At 37.6% G+C, this 27123-nt stretch overlaps 2 protein-coding genes and 1 long non-coding RNA gene across 6 annotated transcripts in view; 2 read left to right on the forward strand and 1 right to left on the reverse strand.

The window, feature by feature from the left end:
- Positions 1-17318, forward strand: part of LOC107744621 (clathrin heavy chain 1) — a 39300-nt gene extending 21982 nt beyond the window's left edge. For both annotated transcript variants that reach the window (XM_016558411.1, XM_016558410.1), the window contains 25 exons: positions 74-271; positions 460-660; positions 1820-1972; positions 2092-2214; positions 2392-2529; positions 2613-2777; positions 2862-3042; positions 4278-4441; positions 7178-7303; positions 7373-7515; positions 7823-8057; positions 8168-8290; positions 9090-9235; positions 9403-9586; positions 9698-9890; positions 9988-10145; positions 11936-12208; positions 12293-12458; positions 12775-12926; positions 13293-13424; positions 13516-13626; positions 13713-13883; positions 14803-15024; positions 16033-16108; positions 16212-17318. In XM_016558411.1, the coding sequence (XP_016413897.1) occupies positions 74-271; positions 460-660; positions 1820-1972; positions 2092-2214; positions 2392-2529; positions 2613-2777; positions 2862-3042; positions 4278-4441; positions 7178-7303; positions 7373-7515; positions 7823-8057; positions 8168-8290; positions 9090-9235; positions 9403-9586; positions 9698-9890; positions 9988-10145; positions 11936-12208; positions 12293-12458; positions 12775-12926; positions 13293-13424; positions 13516-13626; positions 13713-13883; positions 14803-15024; positions 16033-16108; positions 16212-16348 (4071 nt within the window). In that variant the 3' untranslated portion in view covers positions 16349-17318. The remainder of the gene's footprint in view (positions 1-73; positions 272-459; positions 661-1819; positions 1973-2091; positions 2215-2391; positions 2530-2612; positions 2778-2861; positions 3043-4277; positions 4442-7177; positions 7304-7372; positions 7516-7822; positions 8058-8167; positions 8291-9089; positions 9236-9402; positions 9587-9697; positions 9891-9987; positions 10146-11935; positions 12209-12292; positions 12459-12774; positions 12927-13292; positions 13425-13515; positions 13627-13712; positions 13884-14802; positions 15025-16032; positions 16109-16211) is intronic.
- Positions 16499-19776, reverse strand: LOC107744620 (peptidyl-tRNA hydrolase 2, mitochondrial-like). The gene is made up of 2 exons (XM_016558409.1): positions 19694-19776; positions 16499-18586 (listed from the first exon to the last, which is right to left on the reverse strand). Exon 2 carries the CDS (start codon positions 18576-18578, stop codon positions 18054-18056), a length of 525 nt encoding a protein of 174 aa, XP_016413895.1. The 5' UTR covers positions 18579-18586; positions 19694-19776; the 3' UTR covers positions 16499-18053.
- Positions 19777-25187: 5411 nt separating this feature from the next.
- Positions 25188-27123, forward strand: part of LOC107744624 (uncharacterized) — a 4682-nt gene continuing 2746 nt past the window's right edge. The window contains exon 1 of one of the 3 annotated variants that reach the window (XR_001640501.1): positions 25188-25410. This is a non-coding gene — a long non-coding RNA (uncharacterized LOC107744624). Of the gene's footprint in view, positions 25411-26241; positions 26396-27123 lie in introns of those variants that run through there. The other 2 variants (XR_001640500.1, XR_001640502.1) reach the window with 2 other exon arrangements.

Consider the following 27123-nt stretch of genomic DNA (forward strand, 5'->3'; position numbering starts at 1 on the left):
CGTCGGTCTGAAGGTAAATTACTAATTGCAAACACAAATTTATCACTCCATTGTGTATGTGTTTGTTTTGTAGGTGTTGTCAGTGTGTGTTGAGGAGGAGAACATCATCCAGTACATCACCAATGTGCTGCAGAATCCAGACCTGGCTTTACGGATGGCAGTCCGAAATAATCTGGCAGGAGCCGAGGAGCTGTTTGCCCGCAAGTTTAACAACCTCTTTGCCGCAGGAAACTACTCGGAGGCAGCTAAAGTGGCCGCTAATGCTCCAAAGGTGATTAAGGCTGAATATTCTTGAAATATGATGTTTAATAATAACATAATATTAGAAATTAAATTAAATAGAATAATTTATTATAATTAATTGAAATAAGGCACTTTTATATTAATTGCATTATTATATACTATTAAACATTTTATCATTATTATATAATACTTGTCTTCACTTCTTGTTTATCTCAGGGTATCCTGCGTACTCCTGACACCATCCGCCGGTTCCAGGGCGTCCCGGCCCAGCCCGGCCAGACATCCCCACTTCTGCAGTATTTCGGGATCCTACTGGACCAGGGCCAGCTCAACAAGTTTGAGTCTCTGGAGCTGTGCAGACCCGTCCTTCAGCAGGGCCGCAAACAACTTCTGGAGAAATGGCTGAAGGAGGACAAGGTATGTGGAAGAGGTCGCAGGGGAGATGGTTATCTCCACTCACACCCACAAGAGCCTCTTCCTCTGTACGCATGTGTGTGTGTGTGTGTGTGTGTGTGTGTGTGTGTTTGAGCGAGAGGCTCAGGGAACAGGGTGTGCTCTTCACATGTGTTTTTTTTTTTTCACAAACAGAAAGAATGCCTCCATATTTTTGAGACAAAGAAGGGGTCTGTGTGAGAACGACTGTGTTAAACAGAATACCTCAAATGGAGATCGCTCAACTCCAGCTTACTTGTACAGTACTGAATGTCGGTGTTTTCAGATCATGGTGCCTCCGCAGAGAGAGCGCGTGAGACTGGTTGCCAGATTGCATAAAGCAAAAAGCCGGGCAGAGTACGTATTCGTTTAACAGAAAAGCTCTGATTGGGGGATTTGGGCATGCTCACGACTGTCTGTAGCACAAACTTCGTGTCACATAATAACATATGTGTGGGCGCATACTCGCACGTCAGCTGACGCTATTAGTTTACAATGGAGAGTGAGGACTCGTGTGCAGACCTTCACCAGCAGTACCAACGTCTAAAGCTCACAATGTAAAAGTTATAATCACTGATGATTTCAATGTGAAAGATGATGACATGGAATTTTATGCACATCCCTACTTGTTTGAACCAGAACACTCCGACCAAGAACACACGTGAGCTTACGCTGTTTGTTTACAACCGAGAGTGAGGACATTTCTCAGTATGTTTAATTCAAAAAGCTTACATGTGTTAGAGTTGTGTGCATTATCCTCTCTTTTTCTGATCTGGTTCTCTGTATGTAATAGAAATGTGCTCTGAAAGATTAAATGCCTCACCTTGTCTGACCTTCCTGTACGTCGGTCTGAAGGTAAATTACTAATTGCAAACACAAATTTATCACTCCATTGTGTATGTGTTTGTTTTGTAGGTGTTGTCAGTGTGTGTTGAGGAGGAGAACATCATCCAGTACATCACCAATGTGCTGCAGAATCCAGACCTGGCTTTACGGATGGCAGTCCGAAATAATCTGTGACATGTTTTTTGTGAATCATTTTGTCAAAAAGAACCGGCTCTTAAGAATCAAATGTCTTTGAATTCACACAGCATTTTTATACTGTATTTAACCTTAATTGTGAATTACTGTTGTTTCTCTTCAGCTTGAATGCTCAGAGGAGTTGGGCGACTTGGTGAAGTCTGTGGACCCCACTCTTGCTCTTAGTGTCTACCTGAGGGCCAACGTACCCAACAAAGTCATTCAGTGTTTCGCAGAAACCGGCCAGTTCCCCAAGATTGTCCTGTATGCCAAAAAGGTATGATGACTGATCAGTCTATTTTAAGGTTAAAAAGATTTTAAATGAATTAAAATAGACATATGGACTCCAATAAAACGGGTTTGAAAACATACTCATACTTCATTTGGTGTTTATAGGTGGGCTACACTCCAGACTGGATCTTCCTGCTGAGGAACGTGATGCGGATCAGTCCTGATCAGGGTCTGCAGTTTGCTCAGATGCTCGTTCAGGATGAGGAACCGCTGGCTGACATCACACAGGTCAGGAACAGAGGAGGAGAGGAGATGAAAGGGGAGTGGGAGATTGAGAAGAAAGGAATAAAAGGAGCAGAGTTTGAAATAATTTAGAGAGAAACCATGTGACCCAGAGGCTGTTTGTTAAGAATCATTTAATGAGCTCAGAAAGACGTTCACTGAAAAAATGTGTTTTTCTCCCAGATCGTTGATGTGTTTATGGAGTATAACCTGGTCCAGCAGTGCACGTCCTTCCTTTTGGATGCTCTGAAAAACAACCGCCCATCAGAAGGTCCACTGCAGACCCGTCTGCTGGAGATGAACCTGATGCATGCACCACAGGTGCACAATGCACACTGAAACGCATCTGGATACACTTATTGTCATTGTGTTAGACTGTTTTCAAGCAAAACGGTCTCTTGCAGGTTGCAGATGCCATCCTAGGAAATCAGATGTTCACTAACTACGATCGTGCCCACATTGCCCAGCTGTGTGAGAAGGCAGGGCTTCTGCAGAGAGCTTTAGAGCACTATACCGACCTGTATGACATCAAACGAGCTGTCGTACACACGCACCTGCTCAACCCAGAGGTACCCAACAAGTTCTTGATTTATCATACTGAATTGAAGTCTGGCCTTCTTTTTCATGCTTTTTTTCTCTGTTAATGTCTGCAGTGGCTGGTGAACTACTTTGGCGCTCTGTCAGTGGAGGACTCTCTGGAGTGTCTGAGAGCCATGCTTTCTGCTAACATCAGGCAGAACCTTCAGATCTGTGTCCAGGTGGCTTCCAAGTATCATGAGCAGCTGAGTACCCAGTCCCTAACTGAGCTTTTCGAGTCTTTCAAGAGTTTTGAGGGTAAGAACTAGATTCTTCATGATTTACTAACCTGGTGTCACTGGAAAATTCAACCACTTTGACATGAGCTCCCATGGTCTTGAACAACCTGGAAATATCAGGAAATATTAAAACTTTATTTTTTAGAAAAGAAAAGGCTACTTTTGTATTTTCATTAAATGTATTTTCTTTTTCTTTTTACATTTTTTTCTTTGTATTTTTAGCAGTTGTAATTAATGCTCTTTGCTTTAAGTGCTAGACTGTTTGAAAAGATAATACGCTTTCTGAAAATGTATGTAAATTTCACATTTTCATTCCTTTTTAAAGCATGAACACTCAGAAGGATGTATTTGCCCATTGTGCCATTGTTTTTTTAAGGTCACCAGCAGAAGTTATTTAAGACAGCATGGCAGGTTAAAAACAAATCCAATTTTTTTTAAACTTATTTTGAAGTTTCATCTAGCTAATTTTGAATGCAAGAACGTGTCTTGTTCTTTTGAGTCTGTTTTAACTGATATAACAAACTGATCAACAAATTGGTTAGCTTAACCAATAACCTTATCCAATAATCACGAACATCTGAAAGTTCATAAAGTACATTCAAAAACAATAAGACTTAATAGGACATTTTTCCTGCATATGAATCCCACCTAGAGTATACGTTGGTCATGTTTCATCTGATATATCTGGCAGGCCTAACAATTCTGTTGGCAGACACTGCTAGAAAATCACTCTTGAGTGTATTTGAACTTGTACGTAAACACTCGTGGTCACTCTGCTAGTTGCCTTTCATAGTGCAGACACAATGTGACTGGTATCTTGGCCATGTAATGGCTCTGTTCTGCGTGTGGAGCAGCATGTAGCCTTCCGTTCTGGGCTAAGTAGGACAAAAGGTTTGGCAATCAGAGCAGGCAGTGCACAGGGCCTGCGGCCACCCACAATCCCTCAGGCTTTTCACATGACAGCAAGAGTGCTTTTGACAAGAAGTAACATTTTAATGGAAACGCAATGCTCATGCAAATGTAGCGGCCTGAATTGGAAATTTAAAGGGTTTGTGCACCCTGTCATCATTCACTCACGATCATGTCATCCCAAACCATTTGACTTTCCTCTGTGGAACATAAAATATTTTAAAAGGACAAAAAATCCCATTAAAGTCTCATTAAAGTACAAAATGTCTAGATCAAACGGTAACTGCAATCAGATGTCTGTCTAATAACAGTCAAGCGTCATTTATTGTTCTGTGCTGGATGCAGGTCTGTTCTACTTCCTTGGCTCGATTGTGAACTTCAGCCAGGACTCGGAGGTGCATTTCAAATACATCCAGGCCGCATGCAAGACGGGCCAAATCAAAGAGGTGGAGCGGATCTGTCGGGAAAGCAACTGCTATGACCCTGAACATGTCAAGAACTTTCTCAAGGTACTGCCAAGACTCTGTCAGTGAAACCCCTCGAAATGATCCATAGCTGACCGCAGAAAGCACATTATATTCTCTAGTTTCTCATCTGTTAAAACTCTTTCCATCTTTTTTTTCCTCATTACATTTCCTGTTTTGTTCTTTTCTACTGATCTGTCTTTTATCATTTACATACAAGCCTTTTGCAATTTCAGATGCAAGTGTATAAAATTGTAACAGATTTTTTTTTTTTTTTAATGGATATGTCTGTTTGATCCTTGTCATTTTATGATAAAGGAATATTCTGGGTTTAATGCAAGTTCTGTTATCTCTATTAACACCATTTGTGGCAATTGTCAATGTCAGTTACCACCCAAAAAAAAATAGTTTAAAATTCAACACAAATTGTGGTAACAGTAAGTAAATACTGTTCAAATAAATATTAAATTTGCATCGTTTTAAAAACAAGCCACGAGATTTAAACCTTTATAATGATCACAAATTAATCTTAAGATTAGTGCATGAAATAATTTTAACTCATCTTTACTGGTTTTATTTTAAGTATTTTAATCTTTTTATAATTATTATTATTTATTATCATTTATTTATTCATTATTATACAGACAAGGTTAATAAGCGATTCCATCAAAATAGTCTCATGCTAAAATGTATAAAGGCTTAATTGCAATTGCACATAAAATCACTTACTAACCTTGTGTGTGTTAAGTTAATTCAATATTCCAACTTTGTTTGATGACAAAATGGCCACAGGAATTACGTCAGAAATGCATAACCAGAAATTCATCTACTTTGAAAAGTCTAGTCTAAGTCAAAAGAATGATTTGGAAAACTCTCCAGCTCAAATAAAAAAGTTTTTACTAAATAATTCAATAAAGTGCTTCAACAAAAATACCAGCTTCAGATCTCTGCTTCTAAAACCCCCAGAACCCTGACCTGGTTTACATCCATTGGAAGTGTTTTACTGTTGATGTGAAAATAATAATAATAATAATAAAACAAAAAAGTTAAATAAAATATTAAAAAATAAAACTTAAGATAAAAAAGGATGAGTTTAAATTATTTTATGTGGTAATCAACATCGTTACAAATGCTATTGAAAGAGCTTGATTTATATTGATTCAGTACATTGTTTTAGTGTCAGTGACATTGAATAATCATGCGTACTGTACAATAAAAAGCAACATTTAATATCTTGGAAATTTGGGGGGAAATCCAATACAGGTTGTATTCTCTTTTTATTAACAAATGATCCCTATTTAGATCAAGCAGCCAGTATGTAGTATGTGCCAGTAGTTTTCTAGTTTTAGGGAGTTGATCTCACTCTTTTATCCTCATGGTGGCTGTTGTTATCTCCTGTGCTTTACCCTGTACTTATGGGATGCTCAGGACTTGAATCAGGTAAATTAACCCTAAGTACTACAAGATTACTTCATTCCCTTTTCTTTTGTCATCCCTTCTTTTCTCCTAGTGGTCATTTGAAGGATTAATACTGGGATTGGTGTGTGCGATGCACATACAGGGAGGTTTCAAAAAGCATTGACTGCTGGGAACAACCCTCTCTTGGCCTGAACTTGAAATGGTAGCGAGTGACCGGGCTGAGATTGAGTTTGTGGTTTTGTGGTACTGTGTTGATGTGTGTTTGGCTGTGGTTGATTTGTGGTGACCATGTTCTGCAGAAATGGAAGCCTCGGGTCTTTTTCAGAATCTATTCCACCAGAGTCAGACCTTATAAAGTTGACTGCACAGTTGGACTCTGCCAGCTTCATAGGGTGGATCCAGAAAGCCCAGTTTTGTGGAATGATTTTGTGACTTGCTCAAATTTAATATAGTGTTGTTTAAGGCTTCACTGCAAATGTTCAGCCTCTGTAAATATCTGTAGACACGCTTAATGTGTTGAAGGTTGTGGAGGTCAATTGTGGCGTTCCTGTGGAGTGAATTGTACAATCCCAATTCATTAATCCTATATGTGTTGTAAACTGCACTGTGTGGCAAAAGAATAGTTAAATGTTTTAGCCAGCAGGGGAAGCAGTACTGCCACCTCAAAGTTTGACATGATTCAAGCCTTGTTTTCAGTTAGAGACCTTCTTTTAACCACTAACTACAATTCTTCAAAAACATATTTTGTGGACTACTCCGTTATCTTCGAATCCTGTTTATAACATTCTCAATTTGTCATGTTTGATTTTTTTTATTATTATTTTAAAATTTAATTTTTTATTATATCTTTAAATTGTGAATTATTTGGTAAGTTTTATAGAACTTGTTTTTTTATTGCTTTGATATTTATTTTGTAAAATATAAATTACTTGGTAGGCTTTTGTAGAACTAGTTTGTATTGCTGTAATATTTCCTTTTTTAATTACTATTTACTCTGCAGCTTTTATAGAATTCGTTTTTTATTGCTTTAATATTTACTTTTTTAAATTATGAACTACTTAGTAGATTTTTGTAGAACTAATCATTTTCAGTGATTAGTTATTGTATTTATTTTTAACAAATACAGTCAGATCTGTTTCACAAACTTAAATCTTTTTTAGTTTTGTCTTCCAGTTTTGAAGTTACGTAAAATTAAGTCTTATACTGAATAATTAATGCGATGTTTTGCATTAAAATTCATTTTAGAAGTCACATTAAAAATTGCCTGGAGTCTTTTGCAGATTTGACTGTATTACTGAACATGCTTTCTGTGTGTCTGACATCTGACATTATCTTCTAATTTCTTCATCGTCTGACTGACAGGAAGCTAAACTCACCGACCAGCTGCCTCTCATTATTGTGTGCGATCGCTTCGACTTCGTCCATGATCTTGTACTCTACCTGTACCGAAACAACCTGCAGAAGTACATTGAAATCTACGTGCAAAAGGTAGTAACTTTTACTTACTGCTCACATAGTCTCTGTAGTCAAGCAGTAAATGATCATTTGTATATATAGGTGAACCCAAGCCGTCTGCCTGTGGTAATTGGAGGGCTCCTGGATGTTGACTGCTCTGAAGACGTCATCAAAAACCTGATCCTGGTTGTGCGGGGCCAGTTTTCCACCGATGAGCTGGTGGCAGAAGTGGAGAAGAGAAACAGGTATAAATGTTATGCTATCTTGGATTCAAAACTATTACAGAACGCTTCTGTTTATTTTAGCTGATGTTTAATCATTTGTTTGTGTACATCATGAGAGTTTCCAGATGAAACTTTGATTGCACAAGTAAACAAAGAATACAAACAGCAGTAGCTGTTCTGATTGTTTAACAACAGCGCTAGCAGTTGCAATATGGTGTATATAGTCATTTTGTGAGGGGGAAAAATGACTATTTTTGGAAAAACAAAAAAGTTTACTAAACATAAACAGCTTTATATAGGTTGAGTTTTACATTTCTTTCTTCTGCAGACTGAAGCTGTTGTTGCCATGGTTGGAGTCTCGTATCCATGAGGGCTGTGAGGAGCCAGCTACCCACAATGCCTTGGCCAAGATCTACATTGACAGCAACAACCACCCAGAACGCTTCCTGCGGGAAAACCCATACTACGACAGCCGTGTGGTGGGGAAATACTGCGAGAAAAGAGACCCTCACCTGGCCTGTGTTGCCTATGAGAGAGGACAGTGCGACCAGGAGCTCATCAACGTTAGTATGCTTGTCCATAAATAAGCTTTAAGCTTTTTCGTACCTAGTTCAGTGCAACCAAACAACAATATAAAAGCATAAAATACATTTCTTTTAATTTTTCTCCGCAGGTGTGCAATGAGAACTCGCTGTTCAAGAGTTTGTCCCGTTACCTGGTGCGACGCAGAGACCCGGACCTCTGGGTCAGTGTGCTTTTGGAGACCAATCCCTACAGGAGGCCCCTTATTGACCAGGTACACATATATATGGGTGTTACATTCATCTCTCACGATACATAAACATGGATCATACAGGAATTGAAAGTGCATGATTGTTATTTTTAATTAATTTCACATTAATATATTGAATAGATGAATAGATGTATGCATTGAATTTATAATTGCCATTCAAGAATCTGAGGTGAGTTTGTTGCAGTACATTCTGGGATTCCTAATCTGATGAATATCTGAGCATAATTATTCTACCTTCTGTTTTAAACAGTCTTTACTTTTGAAAGCATTCCTGTGATCCCTTAAAATTCTCCCTAGATAGTCTCACTAAGCTTTGTAACAGACTATTGTTTATAGTTTATGATCAGGAAGATTTTTTTTTATAAGAAATTAGTACTTTTATTCAACAATGATACATTAATTCATCAAAAGAGACAGTAAAGACATTTATAATTTTACAAAAGATTTATATTTCAAATAATTTGTGCTTTTGAACTTTGTATTCATCAAAGCATCCTGAAAAAAAAATGTATCATGGTTTCTGCTAAAATATTAAGTAGCACAACTGTTTTCAACATTGATAATAATAATGTTTCTTGAGCACCAAATCAGAATATTAGAATGATTTCTGAAGGAACATGTGACACTGAAGACAGCTTTAAAAAAATTCAGCTTTGCCATTGCAGGAATAAATTACATTTTAAAATAAATATTGTAAACATTTTAAACTCAAACTATAAGTAATATATGTCTTAAAATCTCTGATTCTCTTTTGACCTTCATGTATGGTTTTTGAATATCAAGTTGTTTTTTGTGTCTTTAGGTGGTGCAGACAGCCCTGTCAGAGACTCAGGACCCAGAGGAGGTGTCGGTCACAGTGAAGGCCTTCATGACTGCTGACCTGCCCAATGAACTCATTGAGCTCCTGGAAAAGATCGTCCTGGACAACTCAGTGTTTAGTGAACACAGGTGCATAAGCCCAAAAATATTCCAACCTATGAACATTTGGAACAGGCCATTTTTGTGTGTTTTCTGACTTTTACGGACATAAAATTCCTGGCCCGAACAGTCCTGTGCAACCTTTTAATGCAATTTAATAAAGTTTAATCTAAGTCCAATCTTCGTCCTGTTCCTAGAAACCTGCAGAACCTGCTCATCCTAACAGCCATCAAAGCAGACCGCACCCGCGTCATGGAATACATCAACCGCCTGGACAATTACGACGCCCCAGACATCGCCAACATCGCCATCAGCAGCGAGCTGTTCGAGGAGGCCTTTGCTATCTTCAGGAAGTTTGATGTCAACACCTCTGCAGTGCAGGTATATAGTTGAGCCACTATTTCAGTAGCCTTCACTTTCAAGTTAAGGCTTCCTGAAGTGATTTATTGAATAGCAGACAAGGAAAGAGCTGATGTTTCCTGGCCTCCTCAGGTTCTGATTGAGCACATCAGTAATCTGGACCGGGCGTATGAGTTTGCGGAGCGCTGTAATGAACCTGCAGTGTGGAGTCAGCTGGCTAAGGCTCAGCTGCAAAAGGGTCTCGTCAAAGAGTCCATTGACTCCTACATCAAGGCTGATGACCCCTCGGCTTACATGGAGGTGGTTCAGGTTTCTTCCCAGAGTGGTACGTCCTCTTCTCTTCTAGTACTAAATAATCAATTATTGTACTTAAGGAAATTTTTCCTCTGATTCTGTATTCACAACTATATTTCCTGTCTCAGGTAACTGGGAGGACTTGGTGAAGTTTCTGCAGATGGCCAGAAAGAAGGCCAGAGAGTCATACGTGGAGACAGAGCTGATCTTCGCACTGGCCAAAACCAATCGTCTCGCTGAACTGGAGGAGTTTATAAATGGACCAAATAATGCACACATCCAGCAGGTAATGCACAATTACTTTTTATGAATTCCTTAGTAATTTTTTGTGCTTTTGTCATTTTTATTACTGTATGTGTGTGTGTGTGTGTGTATGTATATATGAAGAGTTTGGTTCCAAAACGCTATAAATCCATTTTGATTAATTTGAGTAAAAATGTGTTTTCTTTACCAAGAAATTGGCAAGGTGAAAACCACTATTTTCTGTTTCAAACATTCACATAGCGTCTTTAGGTTATAATAACATAAAAAATTCAAATCCAGATTTTGATTTTCAAAGATTTATTATAAAATTATATATATTATTATATTATTATATTTTTTTTCCCCCAAAATGCAATAAATCCATGACATGTTTTTTTTTTTGATTGAGTGAAATACATGTCCACTGAAGGATTTTCACCTTGGGAGAATGAATATCTTCATTGTCATGTTAAAAAAATTCCCAACAATGCAGGGAATGAGAAGCATCTTCAGTTTCAGGTTTTTGTATTACGTCACACAGTGGTGTGTGAATTCATGACAGCGTTGATAAAGCACAACTCCCTCACACCTTCAGCACTCATACATCCCTATAGCAGAGCTTTACTACCACTGAATGCCACTGTGGGAACCAGGCACTTCTCTCTGTACTCCTCCTCTAGCAACACCAGAACATTTTGGATGCTGTTAGATCCGTAATGATTGACTTGGTCAAGAGTATGGATTCCCAGAAGTCTATATTTTGTAAATATGGGCCTTGGAAAAAGCTAAATGAGTTTATTGTGCTTTGGCTACAGTCGGTAGTTCTGGTGTGGATAAACAAAAACTCACTCATCACTAAATGAAAGCTTAATTTCTAGCAAAAACTCACTCATTACTAAATGAAAGCTTAAAGTGAAGATCTGGTTATTTCAGGGGCCTTTTCACAAGTCCATTGTTTTTGAATTTCTATGTCATTTTGGCTATATTTTCACACTTAAAACAATAATTTGGTATTCCTCTTGTACCATTGTCCTCTTTTATGCTAAGAAATAAATCTCCTGACAGTTTTCTGTCAAGTGGTTTCATTGTTGTCAGCATTAAGTCCGAGTATGATTCAGTGGGCCACATAATAATGGTAAAAATGGTATATAATTTTAACATTCTTCTTTGGTAACTGATCAAGCAGACTTGCTGGAATATTATATCTCTAAAAAAACCATAACATGTCTTCTAAGCAAAGAGTAATTGCTGAATTTGTTCAGTTTCAGAGGGGGTGTACTTATTTATGCTGTGCACTGTAAAAGTTATTTTTCATATTGAAAATGGTTAACAACATGGTTAATCCACATATGACAGCCTCTGAACTTGGTCAATACTAATCTTATATACAGGCACTGGAGTAAAAATGCATTCAATCAGTCATCGCTCCCAAAATGAATTCAACGGGTCATCTTGTTAATGCTATAAATTAATTACAGCAATAAAAGAAAATTTCATCATGAACGCAAAAACATAAATGGCATTAATAAAAACACTTACACTGACGAGCTACGCAATATCGCATTCATAATCGAATGCGACTCATCTGCGATTATGAACGCAATATAGTTGCCATGGCAGCATTTCTTATTTTTATTCAAATATAATTTTTATAATATAATTTTTTTATATTTATATTGTATTTTATTTTATTTCAGCTTTATTTTTAATTATCAAAAACATTTTCTAATAGTTTTAGTTTTACTTAACAGTAGCAACACTTGTTATTAAGAGTACTTTAGTATACAAGTAGAACAAATATATTATATAACACTGCTTTATCATTGGCCACAGGTTGGAGATCGCTGCTATGACGAGAAGATGTACGAGGCTGCCAAACTTCTGTACAATAACGTCTCCAACTTCGGCCGCTTGGCTTCTACACTGGTCCACTTGGGCGAGTATCAAGCCGCCGTGGACGGTGCCCGCAAGGCTAACAGCACTCGCACATGGAAGGAGGTGTGCTTTGCTTGTGTGGATGGGAAGGAGTTCAGATTGGCTCAGATGTGTGGCCTTCACATCGTGGTTCATGCCGATGAACTAGAAGAGCTCATCAACTATTACCAGGTAAGTTGTGATCCTCCAAGAAAATTCTGCAACCAACAGATAAAAATGGAATTGAATTATAATGTTATAAAATGCTCTCTATAGGACCGTGGCTATTTTGAGGAGCTGATCACCATGCTGGAGGCGGCGTTAGGGTTGGAGCGCGCTCACATGGGCATGTTCACAGAGTTGGCCATCCTCTACTCTAAATTCAAACCACAGAAGATGAGGGAACACCTGGAACTCTTCTGGTCCAGAGTCAACATCCCAACGGATATATTGCATTCTGCAGAGAAGAGAGACTGGCGTTTGTCACGGTTTGGAAAGAAAGGGAGAAAACATGACAGAATAACGATTGTTATTTCAGATGATGGTTTGTAACACTCCTCTTTTTTTTTAAGTGTCCTTTGCTCAGTTCTGTTTAACAGCAGGAGTTTATTGATTTCATCATCCCCCTCCAGCTATAATTTAATTCAACATGTAATCTGATATTCTCCTAAGGGACTATCTTAGTATCATCATCTGCAATGCACAGATGTTACAAAGTCTGTCTCCTTCGCTTCTTAAGTTCTTTTTCTTTTTCTTTCAGGTCCTGAGGGCCGCAGAGCAGGCTCACCTGTGGGGAGAGCTTGTTTTCCTCTACGATAAGTATGAAGAATATGACAACGCCATCATCACCATGATGAGCCATCCCACAGATGCCTGGAAAGAGGGACAGTTCAAGGACATCATCACCAAGGTAAAGTTCAACTGCTTTTCCTGTGTAGATAAATACACTTCCAATGAACTTATTTTGAGTTTAAACAATTATAATAATATATCAATTTAAAAAATGAAAAGGGAATACATTTTAAATGAAAAACAAAACAACAGTAAATGAAAATTAGAAATATTCCCTTGGAAACTAACTGAAACAAAATAAATTTAAGCTGAAAAATGACCAATGTACATAACAAAATTACTTTACATTTCAAATGAATACTGATCGTATAAAAATCAAAAATTAATTAAAAATATTAATACATAATAAAATAGTATATAAACAATAATATAGCAACACCAGGAAATGCATTAAATTACAGTGATATTTTCTTGTCTTGTTTAGGTGGCAAACGTGGAACTGTACTACAAAGCAATCCAGTTTTATCTGGAGTTCAAGCCCTTGTTACTGAACGACCTGCTCATAGTTCTTTCCCCAAGACTGGATCACTCGCGTGCCGTCAACTTCTTCAGCAAGGTAGAGAAACCTTGCCTGTGTGGTGAGCCTTTGAACTTTGAAACTTCATGCTTGTTTAAAATCAGCTAAAATGACTTGTTTGTTTCTTCAGGTTAAACAGCTTCCTCTCATCAAGCCTTACCTGCGGTCAGTACAAAACCACAACAACAAGTCTGTCAATGAAGCACTTAACAACCTCTTCATCTCAGAGGAAGACTATCAGGTACAAACAACACTGTAAAGTATTTTTCAGAAAGACTATAAACATAGTAGCTTTTTACAGTAGCTGTTCAACTCTCCCGTCCGCAGGCACTCAGGACATCTATAGACGCATACGATAACTTTGACAACATCTCACTGGCCCAGCGTCTGGAGAAACACGAGCTGATCGAGTTCAGGAGAATCGCTGCTTACCTCTTCAAGGGCAACAACCGATGGAAGCAGAGTGTGGAGCTGTGCAAGAAAGACAAACTCTACAAGGTGAGGTGGACGACGCGGTTATCTTGTCGTGCTTTTTTTTTAAATGAAATGTAGCTGATCTGATTCATGACAGCAACGCATATTCTTCTACCCAGGATGCCATGCTGTATGCATCAGAGTCGAAGGACACAGAGCTGGCCATCCCACAGATGCCTGGAAAGAGGGACAGTTCAAGGACATCATCACCAAGGTAAAGTTCAACTGCTTTTCCTGTGTAGATAAATACACTTCCAATGAACTTATTTTGAGTTTAAACTCAGATGACTTTTTACAGTGTTGCTATTGTTTCCTAAAACTATAACAATCAGTGTTTGCTAACAGAAATAAAGTCAAAAGAAAATATAAACATGATCTAAACAATTTCTAAATATCTATTTATTTGTCCATTTGAAAGTGACTTGTTAACATTTACATATTGTCAATTATATAATTATTATTAATTCTAATTATAGGTTTATATTAAAATTATCCATTTTACACACACACACACACACACACCCCTATATATATATATATATATATATATTGGATTATTACCGTTAAAATAACTAATGTTTCATAAACATAAGGTTGGTGAAACAATCAAAGCAGCTTTCTATAGACTATAAACATAGTAGCTTTTTACAGTAGCTGTTCAACTCTCCCGTCCGCAGGCACTCAGGACATCTATAGACGCATACGATAACTTTGACAACATCTCACTGGCCCAGCGTCTGGAGAAACACGAGCTGATCGAGTTCAGGAGAATCGCTGCTTACCTCTTCAAGGGTAACAACCGATGGAAGCAGAGCGTGGAGCTGTGCAAGAAAGACAAACTCTACAAGGTGAGGTGGACGACGCGGTTATCTTGTCGTGCTTTTTTTTTAAATGAAATGTAGCTGATCTGATTCATGACAGCAACGCATATTCTTCTACCCAGGATGCCATGCTGTATGCATCAGAGTCGAAGGACACAGAGCTGGCCGAGGAGCTGCTGCAGTGGTTCCTTCGGGAAGATAAGAAGGAGTGTTTCGCCGCCTGCCTCTTCACCTGCTACGACCTGCTCAGGCCTGATGTGGTGCTGGAGACGGCGTGGAGGCACAACATCATGGACTTTGCCATGCCTTACTTCATCCAGGTGATGAGGGAATACCTCAGCAAGGTAAGGATGGGCTGCTACTCTAAAATGGGGTACAAATGTATGGAGGACTAGGAATGCCACTTAAAAATAAAAAGAGCATTAATTATTGTGAATTATTTCAAAACGATGACCTTTTACTAACGTTTTAAGCTTGAATGAAATCATTTTAAATTTGTTTTCAATTTATTAACATTTACATACAGTAAGTCAACTATATTTGTATCATTATTAAATAATTATAATTATTAGTATAACATATTGATAATTGATGTTTTCACTTTATTAACTTGAAAATAAAAACGTGAATAAATTTGACTAAACGTTTTATAATGGTAAACATTTCATTTTAAAATGTATTAACAGTAAATTACATTAGTACAATTATTAATTATTAGTATAACAAAAATGAAGACATCAGTTATCAGTATTTTAAAAATAAAAACATGAAAAAAAAAATTGGCTAACATTTTAAACATGAATTAAACCATTTGAAAAAGTGTATTTCTCACTTTGAAATGTGATTTAACAGTTACATATAAATTTTATAATTATTATGTAATTAATTATTATTATTATTATAAAGACATCAAATACCAGAATACTAATTTAAAACGAGTTGTGAATAAAGTTGACTAACATTAATCAAATAAATCATTTTAAATATTTGTCAGTTTGAAGTGATTAACATTTACATATAGTAAAATTAGTATAAATGTGTAAAATGAAGACATTAATATATTAACATCAATATATTAACTTGAATATAAAAAGAATAGATTTCACATGTTAAACATGAATTAAAAGTATTTATTTTAAATATCTGTTTGTTGATTTGAAAAGTGAAATAACATTTTTATTAACGTCCATAATAATTATAGGCATTAGTATAATTATATATGTATTTACATTATTTTTGACTTAATTTTAATTGACAATAAAACAATGATTATTTTAAGATAGATTCCTATTACTTAACAGAATGATCATATTATACACAGACTGAAAACTTGTTTTCCCTCATGTATTTAGGTGGACAAGCTGGATACCTCGGAGTCCTTGAGGAAAGAGGAGGAGCAGGCGACAGAGACTCAACCCATTGTTTATGGTAAAACGATGAAAGTGTATTGTGATGAAAATTGATTTGTATTTATGTTTTATAAAATATAATAAATGTTATTAATTTTTTTTCAATATCTCTCATTCCTCAGGCACGCCTCAGCTTATGCTGACAGCAGGTCCCAGTGTGCCTGTCCCCCCGCAGCAGGCTTACGGCTATGGGTACACAGCAGCTCCTGGCTACCCCCAGGCTCCTCAGGCCCAGCCGGGTTTCGGTTACGGCATGTAAGGACCCCCCCCCTTTCCCGCTCACCCCTAATCCTGCTTCCGCTTGGTTCGGTCCAGCATCCCCATGGATCTCTCTCCCTCAATCCTCCACCAGTCCGACTCTACCACTTTGTGCTCACAACAGGGGATTTGAGCAAACGTTATTCTTTTACTTTACCTTTTTTTTTTTTTTTTAAATGTTCGCTTTTGTTTATCGTGTTTTCTTTATACCATCATGAAGGACTTTATTTCTATATTGTCAAAGATTTCATCAAGAATGATTTTTTTCACATTCCAAATACTTACTAGGTTAAATTTTCCTGTCAATTTTATCTGTCAATAAAAGGGGAATGGTGTCTACAATGAGGAGACTTGTGGAAGAAGCAAGTCAGAGTGATTTAAAATGACAAAACAAAATCGGATTTGCACTCCGTAGTCAGAGAAAAACAATTAATGTATCATTTTGATGTGTGTGAACAGCTTGTCCAGTCTGTCAGCATTTAATATAGTATATTCCAGAAAAGAAAAGAAAATCGAGGAAAACGTGCGACTACCGCCTCCACAAACAAACACTACTCAATACCAGTAATTCAATGGGGGTGCGTAGCTCTCGAAATATATTTAAAAAAAAAGTTATTTTAAATGCATAAAGATGTATTAATACAGTAACTTCATACATTTTCCCTGACCTATGCAGGTTCTCCAGTTTTTGTTTTCCATATGAAAAACAAACTTCTGTTGTGCAGTAACCCGTGCTTTGTGTGGGACCATCCATTTGAGGAGGGACAATGATTAAAATATATATAAATATGTATGCGGCTCTCCACACCTGTGTGTTTTACTAACCTTACACCTCTCTCTGCTGCAGCGTGTGTGTTTATGCTGGTTGTTGTGATGTTTAGGTCACCCTACGGCACCGAAGTGAGACTAGAAAGCCAGTTTATCCTGCCAGTTATTCCTAAACTCAATTTACCCTTTATTTGTAAAAAAAAGAGAGAGAGAGAGAAAGACAAGATTAAACTAACTCCCTGTGTGTGCTGTACTCAGTTTTCACTGAGTTGAGATTAATCATACATATATTGTAGTGATCTGGTTGTGCACAAAGATAATTTTTTCCCCAGATTACAATATAAATAAAGGTTTCTTGTTTGTCAAGAAAAGTCTGGTTAAAAACAGATTGTGCTATGTATTCTTTCCCCAAAAATCTTTGTAATGTCTCCCCCTTCATACTCACTGGACAGTTTCATTCTGACATTCATTAAATAAACTGAATTTGAGGCTTAATCACTCGTGTAAATAAAAATGTTAATACTCAAGACTGATTTAAGAAGCCAGTTTGACATAAATCCAGTGTTTTAAATCCATATGTTCACAGAATTTATCATACAAGCAGTTGTGTGATTGAAAAGGGAACAGGAGGTGGGTTCTGCACCAAAGTCAAAGTTTAACAAACATTGGGTATGAGAGGGGTGATTGAAATATGATAGAAATGATATTCCCAAATAACTAATTTTCTGTACATAAGACTTACTATGACCAAAAAAATGTACTCATGTTCAATGATGGAATGGGTGAACTGTTTACTTAAAATAAATGGTTAAACCTATAAATCAATGTGTCATTTAAACCATTTTAATTCAACTTCACTGCACTTTCTGGTTGTATAAAAATGATAAGTATTGGTCAAACTGTCCCAGATTAGTCCCATCTTAATCCAATAATGTCAATCAATACAATTTTAGGTGTCCAGTCACTTTATCAACAAGATCAGCAGGTCCCGGTCCCACGCCAAGAACCGTCCGAGACCCTGGTGCAATTTGGGTTCTTCCAGCATCTTGGATTAAACTGACCGGCAGTCCGATCTCTTTGGCGTGGGACAGCAGCTCCAGCAGACAGTCCTCGTCTGGAGCCTTGACCACAACTTTGGGCTGACCACAGTACTCCCACTGTTTCAGGAGCTCTGGGTTTCTGCGCTGGACCTGCTTGTAGGCGGACACGGCAGCGTGGGAGCACTGGGCCGCCACTTTACCTTTGCCCATCTTCAGATCGGTTCGGACCACCAGGATCATTTTGAACTCTCCGCTCTCGCCCATCACGCTGGCTTCGCTGCCAGCACCGGCGCTGTTTCCTAAAGCTGCCATCATGCTGCGGGACGATCTGCCAAAACGCCCACTGAGGTGCCATCCGAGGCAGAGCCCACAGCCTACACCTGCCAGTATACCCAGAGCGACAGGCCCATACTGAGAATCCATCCTCGTATCTGATGAAACACAAGAGTGATTCGTAATACAAACACCAGTGCAGTTCTCTACCTTTACACAAAATTACCATAGTACAACCATAGTACAAAGGTTAATGTTACTACAATAAAACTGGTACTATCTACTACTGGCATATAAAGTGAAACTAAATGACAGAAAGAGTTGTATATCACATATTCATTTACTATGTTTATATTAGTAACAATAACTGCTACTATAGTATTTTAACCACAAGAAACTGTGGTTAGCACTTTTTTACCATTCATATAAATAAAAATATGCTAATACTCGCGTCTGACTTAATAAAAAGCCAGTTTGACATAAATCCAGTGTTTTAAATCTAAATGCTCGCAGAATTGATCATATTAGTCTCTCATATCAGTTATGATAACTAATAAACTATTGGAATTTAGAGGAAACACTGGGAGCCGCTGTATGGCTACAGAATCAAATAAGCATTAATATTTGTGCTACTAATAATCTATAAAACGATCCGTTTCTTCACATGCTTACATTCGTCCATTACGAAAATTAACCATGGTTTTACCACAAATAAAACAAAAAAACCATGGTAACCACAAATTAACCATGGTTTTGCTACACTAACCATAGTTTAACCATGGTATTTGTAGTAAAACTGTGGTTATACAAATGGTAATCAATACGCCAAAAAAAAACATGGTTACTACACTTTCACTACAATAAAACCATGGTTAATTTTCGTAATGCTGTCAAGTGCAGCCGGTGTTCTGACAAATAATGCTACCTATCAGATTATGCTACCAACACTGTATTTATCCTACTGTATGGGTAGGTTTAGGGTTGGGGTAGGTGTACTTGTTAATAAAGCCTCACACCTTATTAATATCATGCTGGAAGCAAAATCTGATAGGTAGCACTTTTCGCTATCGAATTATGCTACCATCTGTTTTAATGGGAGGTAGCAAAATCTGACAGGGTAACGTTAGCACAAATCCAGAACACCGGCTGGATTAAATCTAGTTAAAACGTGTTCGCTCAAACGAACTTTTATGAAGTATAACTAACCAGTGCTGGTGAGACTATTAAGCATAAATGTCTTTCTGAACATTTGAAACCGGACTCACCAGCAATCAAAATGATTCAGCAACCTGATGTTTCCTGCAAACTCCACGAGCCGCTTCTTCCAAGCCGACGCTGAGTGATGACGTCACGTGTTTAAAGCAACCGGCGCCGCGAAAACCCGAGAAATATTCAGCAAAAATCGAGTCAGGTTTCTATAATGTGTATTTTATCCTTATGAATATTTTTATGTGTTGACCTTCCTTTCACACCTTCATTCTGAATTATTTAGGAAGAAAATTATCCACCATAATTTCAACAGGCGGTGAAAAGGTGTTGTTGCATTTTTTTTTTTTTGCCTAATTATGCCCATGACTTTTGAAACCGTAAGTGTGAGGTCTCAAAATCTAGCTACCTTCCCAGACAGCATTTTGAGCATCATGGGTTACGACACGGCTATACCTGTCATTTATAGGCAGGTGCATGCGTTAACAGCAGCATATCTACTCTTACAATTAGGGCCCAAACTCTTATCTGGGCACTTTTGATTTTTTACACTTTTGAACCCCAGAGACCCAGTCACCCAGCCTAATTTAAGAAAGTGTAAAGAAGCTTTGAAACCAGACACTGTGTTTTTCGGGCCTGGCCTCTCATGGTTTTACACCCTTAGTGTACCCCTGGAATAGCAGGTGTGCTCTAGATTGTGTAAGACTTAAACTACTGACGAAATGTTCTTGATTCTGACATTCAAGATTGTCTTACCTGCTGGTTCTTTTTTTTTTTTTTTATCCAGGCTGCTGTTCATGTGCTGCTTTGACACCAGCAGTGAAGGTTATTCATCTTCAGCAAAGAACTATGTGAAAACGGTAATCGTAAAGAACACAAAAATTAATACAATTACAAATGTACATTACATTATGTTAAGTGTGCATTTCAAAAGCAGAGAATTTGCAGGTTGTTAGATCTGATTTTTTTCCTTGATGTCTTTGTGTTGCTGCACAGTGAAACTGGCAAAGCGAGAACAAGTACTGAACGTTTTGACAAACAAAAGAGAGAGATGTGAAAAGATTGAGTTTCAAGATAAAACCGGCATTAAAGTGTTTTCACAGCAACGTAGAGTACCTTCAGCAGTGATGGTACTGTCAAAACTTTTTGTATGCCTGTTGTCAAAACTCTGCAGTCCTTAGGGTTATTTTTGGCGCATTTGTGGTGGGCCTCAGGGTTTTTTGTGTGGTTGGTAACTGGAATGAGGGTCTTTATATAGACATGCCACTGGCCTATTTAGTGAATGTGAGATCTCATTAAGATATCGTAAAGTGCACAAATACTCATCCTTCGTGTGAGTTTGTCACATGCATTCTTAAAGGGGTCATATGATGTAGCTAAAAAGAACATTATTTGGTATCCCCATATGTGTGCATATATGCATGCATGTAAATGTACATGATAAACAGTAGAAACAAATGGATAAGAAGATGTACTGTGGAAGAGGCCAGTCCTCCCACTAGAAAGGGCACTCATCATATTGAAGAAGTTGATCAAGAAATAGGAAAAATTCTCAAAATTAAATCTAAATGCATTAGACAGAAAAAAACTACTTGACTCTTTCTGCCTCAAAAAGATTTAAGAATCACCATTAACAGTGTCATTTACATCTCCAAGCCTCATCTTAATCCGATAAAAGCACTCGCAGCGGTTCTTACAAATTAAGACTGACATTTAACTGCAAGTTGGAGTCTTTGCCAAGTTAGTCTGGGTTTATTAAAACCCCCTGAGATTATTTTAATAGATTTTGTTTCAGTTCTGTAGAAGAGGCTTGAAAAGGCTTAGGTGAGTAAGGCTGTTCTTGCGAAACAGCCACGGGTATGTAATACCAGTAGTTAAACACTTAGAACCAGGGGCCTCTGTGTGGTTTCCTCCCACACAGCTGAATGTGATAGAGTGTGTGCTCTACGTGTGCTTCAAGAGTACATACTGTTCAAGAAGGCCACTTTAATGTTTATGTAGTGTGATGCACATGACAGATTTGTAAATATTGCATTGTATGTACTGTATATATTAGATAATACAGAAACTCGCTTATTTCAGCCTACCATCTTCTTACTGACTGACTACTTTTTGCTCAGGGGCTGATAATGTGCAGCTTTAATTGTGCTTTAACTGGCAAGTTTACATGGAAAAACAGATCTTTCATGTGGAGAAATTCGAGTCGTCTCTCAGCATGTGTGGGAGCGTTTAATCAGGCGAACTGCTCTGACTCGTAAGACTGACGTGGAAATGATTAGAATATGACTAAGTCTGACATTCCCGGACCAGACGTCTGACTTTGGCTTTTCCAACATTGACGCAAATGACTGCTTCAAAATAGGCCAATGGATGCCCCACTCCCCTCAGCAAGTTCCCATTTGTTCACAGCTCATTTTTAACATGAGAGGTAAATGGATAGTTCTCCAGGGAAATTGTGTCATTGTTGTCTAAAAAGTATAGTTCACCCAAAAATGAAAATGTGCTGGAAATTTACTCACCTTCATGCCATCCAAAATGTCGATGAGTTTATTTCTTCAACGAAAAAGAAATTTAGCATTACATCACTTGCTCACCAACGGATCCTCTGGAGTGAATGGGTGCCGTCAGAATTAGAGTCCAGACAGCTGATAAAAACATCACAATAATCCACAAGTAATCCACACAACTCCAGTACATCAATTAAAGTCTTGTGAAGTGAAAAGCTGTGTGTTTGTAAGAAACAAATCCATAAGGTGTTTTAACTTTAAACCGTTATCCGAGTCCTCTATCCACAATTTTGCTTTCTCCAGTGAAAAAGTTATCCTTACAAGCGAAAACATTCCAAAACAGTTCTAAACAATTATGTCGTGGATTCTGATGTGAGAGAACAACAGGAAATTGCCTTTTTCATTGGATGAAGAGTTATTATGTATATATTTTTTTGTCATGTGGATTACTTGTGAATTATAGTGATACTTTTATCAGCTGTTTGAACTCTTATTCTGACGGCACCCATTCACTACAGAAAATCCTTCAGTGAGCAAGTGATGTAATGCTAAATTTTTCCAAATCTGTTCCGATGAAATAAACTCATCTACATCTTGGATGGCAAATTTTCATTTCGGGGTGATCTGCTCCTTTAAGAACCTTTTTCTACCTTATCAGAATTTTAAAATGACTTAATGGTAACCTAATTTAGTTAATGTAGGTGTTACCACATGAAGCAGTTGATGTCCAGACAAGACATTTTTACAATGTAGACTCTTTTTCAATGCAGTTTCTTCCAATTATTTTTTCTCTTGAGACAGCAGAGATTTGAATTGGAATTATTGAGATGAGATAGAGGGGTTGGACTCAAACCAGTGTCTTCCTCCTTGGCTTAATGTGTCGTTACTTACTGGTAGGCCACAGCTCCGACCTAGACTGTTTTTAAGGACTCTAGATGTCAGTTTAATTTGCTTTGCTGCTATTGCATATTAGCAAATCATCAGTTTATTTAATTGTGTACAAAGGGACAAATTATGGCCTTGTTTCCTCCCTATCCTCTTTGCTGCCATCTCCATTCAGGCAGCACATCAGAAGGTGAAGCTGAGCCTGCTGTTATGTAACAATTATGAAATCTTTCTTTCTATTTTTAGACTCCAATATTGTCAGGTTTTTGAAACGATGATGAGCTTGGTTATGATCTTGGATCACTTTGTGCACTGATTTGATTGCATTAAAACCCTAATTTATGATGCTGTTATTTTAAAGATTTATTGCAGTTTTTTGTTTGTGAACATAGTTGCGTAATACCTTCTCTAGCTCAGCACAAAAACATGCCTTGACATCTCCATCTCTTCACAACAACAAGCTCTCATTATTGCTAAACCTGACACCAGTGATTTATGAATGATGATTCTGCAGTTTTTATATCAGACTTATATAAACAGTTTCTATGTGCAACTGGAAAAAAAATCACATATCAAAAAATCCTATTTAATCAAATACTTAAAGGGATAGTTCAAGAATTTTTTTAAATTCTGTCATCATTTATAGATCATCATGTCTTTCCAGACCTGTATAACTTTCTTTTCTCTTAAAATAAATTAAATTAAACTTAAATATTATTTATAAAATAATAAATAATAAATTCCATATAATGGAAGTCAGTAGGGTCCAAAACAACATTGGACATTCATTGTACAGACAAAAAACACTGGAACATTTTTCAAAATATCTTTTGTGTTCCTCAGAAGAAAGCCATGCAGGTTTGAAACAACACAAGTATGAGTAAATGATGACAGAATTGTCATTTTTGGGCAGACTATCCCTTTAAATGCAAATTCAGTAGTGACCAAACACTTTAACCCAGCTGTGACCTTACATCTAAACCAAATCCTCACCAAAATCCTAATGTACATGCTATACTTAATCTCTTACATTCATGCTAGCTATAAAAGCAATCCAGTATGCTTTCATAATGGCATTGAAAGTTCTACACTGACAAAGTATGTTTCGTATGAAGCGGGAAATGAGACCATTTACTGTTTTGCTTTCCTGGAATTCCAGTGATGGAGATCTCTCTTCCAGAAAACCTTCATAATGTCTCCATAATAATCTGAACCCGCAAGTTCCACTGCAAAACAGCCTGCCCTTTTCACCAACAGGAGATGGAGGGACCCAGAGGAACATTTTACAGCTCAGATCATCCTCTTTCATAGCCACTTAATGGATTCGCCTCAGATGTTTCTCCTAAAATTCCTTAAGAGCAATAAAAACAGGAATTATGCACAATTGCTCACATGCAGCAAGAACGTAAAGCTATAAAATGAATGTGAATTGTGTTTGTTCTAGGAAGAATCTTAGAAGAATTTGGGACTTTTTTCTCTTCTAAAACTCAAAGGAGACAAATCTAAGAAGCAAAATGAAAAAGCTGTCATCACTCACACCCTCATGTCATTCTATAACTGTATGACTTTTTTTCTGTGGAATATTATAGAAGATATTTTGAGAAATATCTTTTTTGTTGGACTATACAATTAAAATCAGTGGGCTCCAGTGTTGTTTGGTTCTCAATGTTCTTCAAAATATATATATATCTTTCCTTCCACAGAAGAGTCATTCGGGTTTGAATGACATGAGGCTGAATAAATGATGACAGAATATTCATTTATGGGTAAACTATCCCTATAAGCAATTTGCTCTGTATGTAATTTGAAAAAAGATTAAATGGATTTCAGTTGTGTTTTCATGTAGGGAGTGATGAAGAAAAATCCAAGGGAAAGAGTAACCACATAAGTGAAACAGAAATAGAGGAAATGGAAAGAATAGGGAATCTATGAGTGAGGAAACAAGACAGTGAGCGAGCTGGTGAATGAGAGCGAGGGGGGGAGATATAGGCAGAAGGAACTTGTTGCCCCTGGTTGGTGTTGTGTAAGACTTGGCTGGCTGTAGCAGAATAACACTCTTATTCTCTCAGTGCTTTGAACTCTGGTACCCTACAGCTCCGACCACCCCTCTCTGCAACAGCAAGAACTCACACTGAGGTGCCCCTCTCTCACTCTCTCTCTCTCTGTCTATTTCTCTCTCCCCTTTCCTGCTGTGTCGCACTTCTCTTTCTCTTCCCATAAGTCGTACCTCTCTCTCTGCTCCCATCTCATTTGTCTTTCACTTTCTCCCACATGTGCTTGTCTGCTTCAGATGTGCTGTTGTACCTTTTTGCATTTGAAGAAAGTTTATGATATTTTTTCTGTCCTGATGGACTGAGAACAGGCGTGTACGGCTTCTTCAGCTGGTAAGAACCACCTGCATCATGTCTGTACCATGCAAATGTGTTTTATTATAGTTTCATATAGGAGGCAGCTGCGTTCATAATTATACTGTATGTATTTTAGGTTGCATCTTTCTAAAAGCTTGTGTAATAGTGTTTTTCTTGTATAAGTGGTTGTGTAACCCACACATTGCTTCCTTGTTGCATATGCGTGCGTAAACATTGTATGTTGTTCAGGGTGAAAGTGAATCCACGTGCGTGTGATGGTCATACAGCAGTGTCTGGGGTCTGCAGGTGCGTGTGTTAATATGTGTCGATAACGAGTGGTGTTTGGTTCCGTGTGTGTGTGTGTGTCAGAACTGCACATCTTGTTTGGGATCGGTTGTCATTTCACGAGGCTATTGGAATGAACGAACCCGTTGACCCGCGGTTTAGCTGAGGACACGCCCCTCCCTTACACACGCACGTACGTCGCTCTGTCTCGTTGTTTTCACTGAGCCCTCTTGTGTTTTCCCTTCTATGGAAGGCCAAAAGGGCCAAAACCCGTGAATTTTAACACGTCAACAACGCTTTAAACACGTGCATTTCACGCGTAAACAACACGTATTTAACGCGTTAAATACGTGTCCTTTACGCGTGAAAAATCAGCGCGTTAAATACATGTATTCAACGTGTTAAATACGCATGAAATACGTGTTAAATAAGCGTGAAGTATGCATTAAAAATCAGTTTGAACGGGTCAGTGTCATTGGCTGCTGAGGACTTCAGGCATATTTAACAGTATTTCACATGTATTTCACACGTTGAATACACGTATTTAACGCGCTGATTTTTCACTAAACGACACGTATTTAAATTCACGTGTTTTTGGCCATTTTGGCCTTCCATACCCTTTGTCTCGCTCTGACGCTGCTTTTTTAAAACCCTATATCGCGAAATTATTTACTTTAAGCTTCTGTTTTGACATAAAGGTGTTGGCACGGCCACAGACAGAGGCTTCAAACAGCTGGTAGGTTTTAGAGAGGGCTGACTAACTGAATATACTTCTGCGTCACACACGCGCTACGCAGTTGCTATGTTTCACTTGGCACCGTCACTGGATTCAAGTGCTGAAAGAATGAACTAGAAACGTCCTCTAAAAGAGGACTTTCCTGCCCTAAATGTAATTTGAGAAAGTTTAGTAACTTGTTTTTTACGGTTTGGCATGTTGTTATATTTCTCTTGTTATCTGCTAGAGCTGCAGCGACATCGTGTGGTTGGTTATGTAACAGACGAACCCAGTGACCCCTCGGATTCATTGAGGCTTACTAGGAACTGATAAATTAAGTTAGGCATGCCTTAACTGTTAGCTTAGGGTTGGTTTAGTTAGAAACTACAAATATTGAAAATAACTTGAGATTATTTATATGGTACTTATAGATTCGTGTGTGTGTGCGTACAGGTTTATAAATATGTTTAGTATTACATAAAAAAATTACTATTTAAAGAGTTGACAAGAGTAACAGTTTGTAACTCAGTTTTGTAACAGTGAAAGCGTTAGGGATATGGATTAGGGATATTAATTATATTAACACTATAGTGCCTGATTGATTGATTGATTGATCGATTGATCGTTTGTTTGTTATTGTCCGATATTAAATTGTTTTTGCCAATATTTAGTTGTTTCTGTTTATTTTAAGATTATTATAAGCACTTTTCCCTAATATATATATATATATATATATATGTGTGTGTGTG

The sequence above is a fragment of the Sinocyclocheilus rhinocerous genome, unplaced genomic scaffold (assembly GCF_001515625.1).
Source record: "Sinocyclocheilus rhinocerous isolate Xijiao unplaced genomic scaffold, SAMN03320098_v1.1 scaffold767, whole genome shotgun sequence".
Taxonomy (NCBI): domain Eukaryota; kingdom Metazoa; phylum Chordata; class Actinopteri; order Cypriniformes; family Cyprinidae; genus Sinocyclocheilus; species Sinocyclocheilus rhinocerous.

Bases quoted from the DNA above. Each gene is read 5' to 3' on its own strand.
- LOC107744620 (XM_016558409.1), bottom strand. From the start codon at position 18,578: ATGGATTCTCAGTATGGGCCTGTCGCTCTGGGTATACTGGCAGGTGTA.